At 43.4% G+C, this 5,159-nt stretch overlaps 1 protein-coding gene across 1 annotated transcript; it reads left to right on the plus strand.

Annotated features, from left to right (window-relative positions):
- Window positions 1–1,432: 1,432 nt before the first annotated feature.
- PHALS_13305 (Cytoplasmic dynein intermediate chain) lies at window positions 1,433–4,278 on the plus strand (the record flags this gene model as incomplete). The annotated part of the gene is made up of 7 exons (XM_024729040.1): window positions 1,433–3,227; window positions 3,293–3,349; window positions 3,399–3,435; window positions 3,501–3,689; window positions 3,749–3,911; window positions 3,976–4,061; window positions 4,119–4,278. 7 exons carry the CDS (start codon window positions 1,433–1,435, stop codon window positions 4,276–4,278), a joined length of 2,487 nt encoding a protein of 828 aa, XP_024579456.1.
- Window positions 4,279–5,159: the final 881 nt, after the last annotated feature.

A 5,159-nucleotide genomic window follows, 5' to 3' on the forward strand; every position in this document is an offset into this window, starting at 1 on the left:
CTTTTGATCATAAGATCAGGACGCCCCGCGTTATGAGACGCCCAGCGTTTTCCGGCAAAACCCAGGGAAGTAGAAGGGCCATGAGCCGATCTCTGGCGGTGGCCCTGAGCTCTTGCGGTCACAGACGCAGAGCTCGCAGACGCTCGGGCTCATCGAGCCTAGTATTTACATCCCTCGATGCCGCGGAGACAAGGTGCGACATGGCACCGTGTGTGGGAGATGAAGCTGGGCTTTGCCCGTGAGAGCTGTCGGAACCAGTGAGACTTGGGGACTTCGGTGCCATTGATACAGGGCTCATTGAGCATGGAAGTCATTTCGTTTCAACGCAGTGTCTAACGGACACGTAAGCCTCGTTGAGGCAATAATTGATTGGAACTGTAAATGTTCTCCATCTTAATTGGGAAGAGTGTAACGGGGTTACGCATTCCCTGGTAACAGGGGGGGTGTCACACCAGATGTGTCAGTGAATTTCCAATCAGCACCCTATCTCGACAGAAGGTACAATTTAAACAAAAGTTTTTATAAGAGTTCAAAAGATTGCGGCGCCTGTGTGCCAGAAACATGAATGGAAATATTTTGAGGTCTTCATGAGCAGACTTCTTGTTATGTCGCACTCAAACGTCAATCCAAGAGACCCCTTGATCATCAGTTGATGCGTCAAAGAGCACAGTAAGCGCCCATTTCCTACACAAAATCCGAGCAATATTTTTTTCTTAAATATTAATTGCTCCAATGACCGTATTGTAAGCCATCGCGAAAGACATCCCGCGACCGACGAATCGGGTGATAAACGTAATTTTTTTCACGTGTCTGAAACCGATAACAAAGTTCTCACAACCATTAAGCGAAAATAGCTCAGTGCGTTGGTCCCCCCTCGCCCTGCTATTTCGACATCATGCTTAAGCACATCGCCGATAATTGCGTCAACTATCGAATTTCTGACCACAAATTGCAGCAAATTAGGACTGACTTGGAAATTAAGTTCCTGTCTTTTGAAGAGACGAAAGTTATAAATTATATTGACAGATTGCTGTAACGGTAATAGAGATAACAAATATATGTAGAATCGATACTCCTAGGTTAGCAGCAATAGGAAAACAATCGTTGGTAGTCACATTGCAATTTACTGTCTATTAACTTCCAACTAGCATCGTCAGCCCTTTCTTTTCCTGCATTGTTACAGCTACACAACAAATCATCCACTCCAAGCCTTCACTCTCACTCGGTATTTTATCTTATGGCATGTATTTCATTAAAAGTAGAGCAGTCCATCTTGTAAACTTGATGTCGACGCTTACAACTCTTTGCTCTAATTTCGTAATTACTCGAGTTAAGATCTGACGGACGTATGTTATAATCTGAATCATTACTTTAACGTCGCTTGGATGCGACTGGACACCGAAATTATTCATCAGTCAAATTTCTTTGTATCATGTCAGATCCCAAGGAACCACATGGTATGAGTGACGGTGCTCAACTGAAAAAAGCGAGCAAGAAAAAAACTACTTTCCACTCGGATGTCTCCCATCCTCCTGTCGTAACTACTTCTTCATCCATTGATGCAGTGCTTCAGATTCCTCCGATCCAATTGGCAGAGCCAAAACCAGATACAGACTTTAAGCGTCCAATGTCCAAGAAACGAATAAAGTCAACGTCACGAAGCGATGTGGTTTCAGAGTCGGGTCCCGACATTTTATCGACATTTGATACCGCTGCGGCGAAAGAGAAAGAAGATGCCGGACGTGATAAGGAAAAACGACGAGAGGCGAAGAAAAAACGCACTCAGGAGTTAGAGGAGGCCAAACGTCGTCAAGAATTAGAAAAAGAGGCTTTCGAACAAGCGCAACGATTACATAATCAACAACAGCGCGAAACTCGTCAAAAACAGCAAATTGAAGCATTAAATGCCAACGCAGAAGAATGTCAAGAAGATACAGAGGACTATGAAGACGAGGACTTTGAAAATTACGATGAAGACTTTGAAAACGAGGAGAACAATTCTGAGCCAATGTCTTTGCCCGCTTTGGTAAGCAAGAAGACTCAAGGCGACAGCGTGACTACGGCAACGGCTGACGCAGAATTACGCCGGATTCAACAAGCCATGCAGGCAGAGTCAAAGGGATTACAATCTATGTCACTGAATCCTAGTGGAGGATCAAGCTTTCGGGACGAGGAACAATCAAATGCAACCAAGCGATCCACGATCATCTCCTCGTCGATTGCTGATTTGAAGCAGTCCTTGGATCCACGTGCAAAGCGCATTAAGAAAATTCTAGAGCAACGAGATTTCGGTGTAGAAAAATTTGTATTGTTTCAACTCAATCCTGTCAGTGAGCACGAGAGAGTATCAAATCGGCTTCGTAGAGGATTGAGCAAACAAGCATTTGTTCAAACAAACGATGGACCAAGATCACTGGGTACGCAAACAAAAGCATTAAATACGCACGACAAAAGCATGCATTTTCCTGATGACATTGGCATCGGTATGGCCAAAGATCGCGACAACGATAAAGATTTTGCTTGCACGTCAACGTCGCGATTCTTTAGATTTCTGGAGCATGCTGGGTACGTCTGTGAGTGTCTGGCGGTAGAAAACACGATGGAATCCGAAAGATACGATCAATCCAAGACAAGCCTAGAAAATCACAATCAATCTGGACAGAAATATCATTTGACAAAGGATGCCAAATTGAACCAGAAATCAATTTTCCCAAGCAACGAAGAGAAAGCGATAGGTTCATTAAGAGCCATGGTTCAAAATCGTAACCTTGTTGCCTTACGCTTTTCACCAATCGTATCTAATATCCTCTTATCCTGCTACGGAAATGTTCTCAAAGGATCAAATGAACCAGTTGAAAGATATGAGAACAAGACCATTTCTTGTGTTTGGGATATAAATCGGCCAGTACAGCCAATTCATGTGTTACAAAGTGAAGGTTTGACATCATCAGCTTGTTTAAGCCCATTGCGAGATTTGTTTGTCATTGTCGGTACACAAGATGGAACAATTCATGTCTGGGATCTTCGACCTCAGTCTACTATTCAATCCTCGACCTCGTTAGTCGACGGCCACGCAATATGTGTACCTGCGTACTCGACGTGTGGTATGGACTATCGTGCCCCAGAGCAACACATATCGAAGATTGTAACATTAGAAGCCATTGATTCGAGTCAAAGCGTCGTAAACACGGAAATAACATTTCAATTTGGATCAATGGATGACCGTGGTATTTTCATCATCTGGAGTTTGATTGAAGTTAATTCAAGAGATAGCACTGACAAGTGTGTACAGATTGGTGCCAAAGTAAAACTAATCATGAATACACGCATCGAATTGCAGCAGCAAGATGTGACGCGGCCGCTTAAAGGATCACTCGATACTAACGTTGGTCCTGCAGTTTCTGTATTGAAGTTTTTACCGCATGATTCAAATCAGTATGGAGACGTGATCGTTATGATGAGAAATAGTAGCAAGAGCTTTACTCATTTTTGCTGTCCAGATTTGTTGTTGGAATGCGTACGGGTCAAATTGTGCGACACAATCGCTTTGGAAAAGTCAATGATCGCATGCAATACCATCGAGAACGAGGCATTGAACCAGCAAATGCATATGCTGGTGTCGTATGCATCGACTTTCATCCTTTCGAATCGGACTGTTTTCTCACAGGGTATGAAGATGGGAGAATTTGGTACGTCTGTTTTGGCGAGACAATCGTTGGTACATCGTGCTCACATGATATGCATGTAGCTTATATCACGTAAATGTGTCCCAATGTCTTACGTGTTGGGAGCAAGTTGCATTTGGTGTTAGCGTCTGTGCCGTAGCTTGGTCAATATCACGTCCAGGTGTCTTTTATGCTTCGTATTCTGACAGCATATTGCTTGTCTGGGACTTAATGGAATGCTCCAGCGTACGCTCTACCGGGTACGTTGACTTCAGACACATATTTACGAATCCTGCTTGTTGATATGTAGGGACCGACATTATCGCATGACTTGGGTAAACTAAAAGAATGGCCGCCTGGTGAGCTGACCTCATCGTTGTATCCGCTGGTGCTATCGTACGTCGAAACTGGTCATTGCTATAGATTGATTTGAAGCATTGTGACTGATTACAGATCCGAAAAAATACGAACATCACGGCCTGCGATTGCGTGGCGCGTGGACCCGAGTGTGTCATCATTTCAGTTTTCGGTAAATGAGCTTGGTCCGGAGTTTATTACTCGAGCAGCAATGGAACAGCAAACGGTGGCAAACGTTCTCGCACATATTCTTTGAGAATCTGATTTTGAAAGTTTACCTGCTTTTATTATCAACATGACAATTGTGAAAAGCAAGTACGCTATACTGTTGCAATATATTGCTAATTTTTACATGTGTGGTTTCAAATTTCGAATGCAAGCTTGCTAAAGATGCAATATACGTTCGACATGAAACCATTTATATAAAAAAAACTCTCCCCTTTAGAGATCCATCACTTTGATGCATTAGTCATTGTAAGTTCAGCATGATGTTTTTCCAAGGCACTTCTTTGAGCTAGTCACAAAGTCCGAGGACAACAGTGTAATGTGTACGTAGGAAACGTACATCGTAGCACCACATGTCCTACGCCCTTTCGGATGTGGAGATTCATCACTCCCATTCCGTACCAACTAATAATAATGACATCTTATCATGGGATCACAAAAGGGAGCTCCTTAGGTTTTGAAGACAACAGTGTGATGTGTACGTACACCATAACATGGTACAAACCTTGAAGCCAGATCGCGATACCGCAAGTAGAGTTGTTGTTGAAAGTTGCTATGTATTATCTTATTACACGGCTATAACTACTCGGCCCTGACTAAGATATTCCATTGCTTCATTCCGCTGGGGTATTATTTTCTTGATTTTAATTCTTGTCTTTCTTGTACTAGCCACCATCCCGAAGTCCTTATTGGATGTAGTCGGTAATATTTTGCATGCAGCCGACATTAAAATAGAGCCCGTTGAAGTGCTACGCACATCCCATCGCCCGCATACGCGGTGCGGATCAAATACGCCACAGACGACGTTACAGTTGTAACATGAGCAAGCTCATAGTCTGGTATGCGTGACAACACATCAGCCAAAGCATTCTGCTTTCCCGGCTGATACTTCACCTCGAAGTTATATTCCGC

Source organism: Plasmopara halstedii, assembly GCF_900000015.1.
Source record: "Plasmopara halstedii genome assembly, contig: Scaffold_658, whole genome shotgun sequence".
NCBI classification, from domain to species: Eukaryota; Oomycota; class Peronosporomycetes; order Peronosporales; family Peronosporaceae; genus Plasmopara; species Plasmopara halstedii.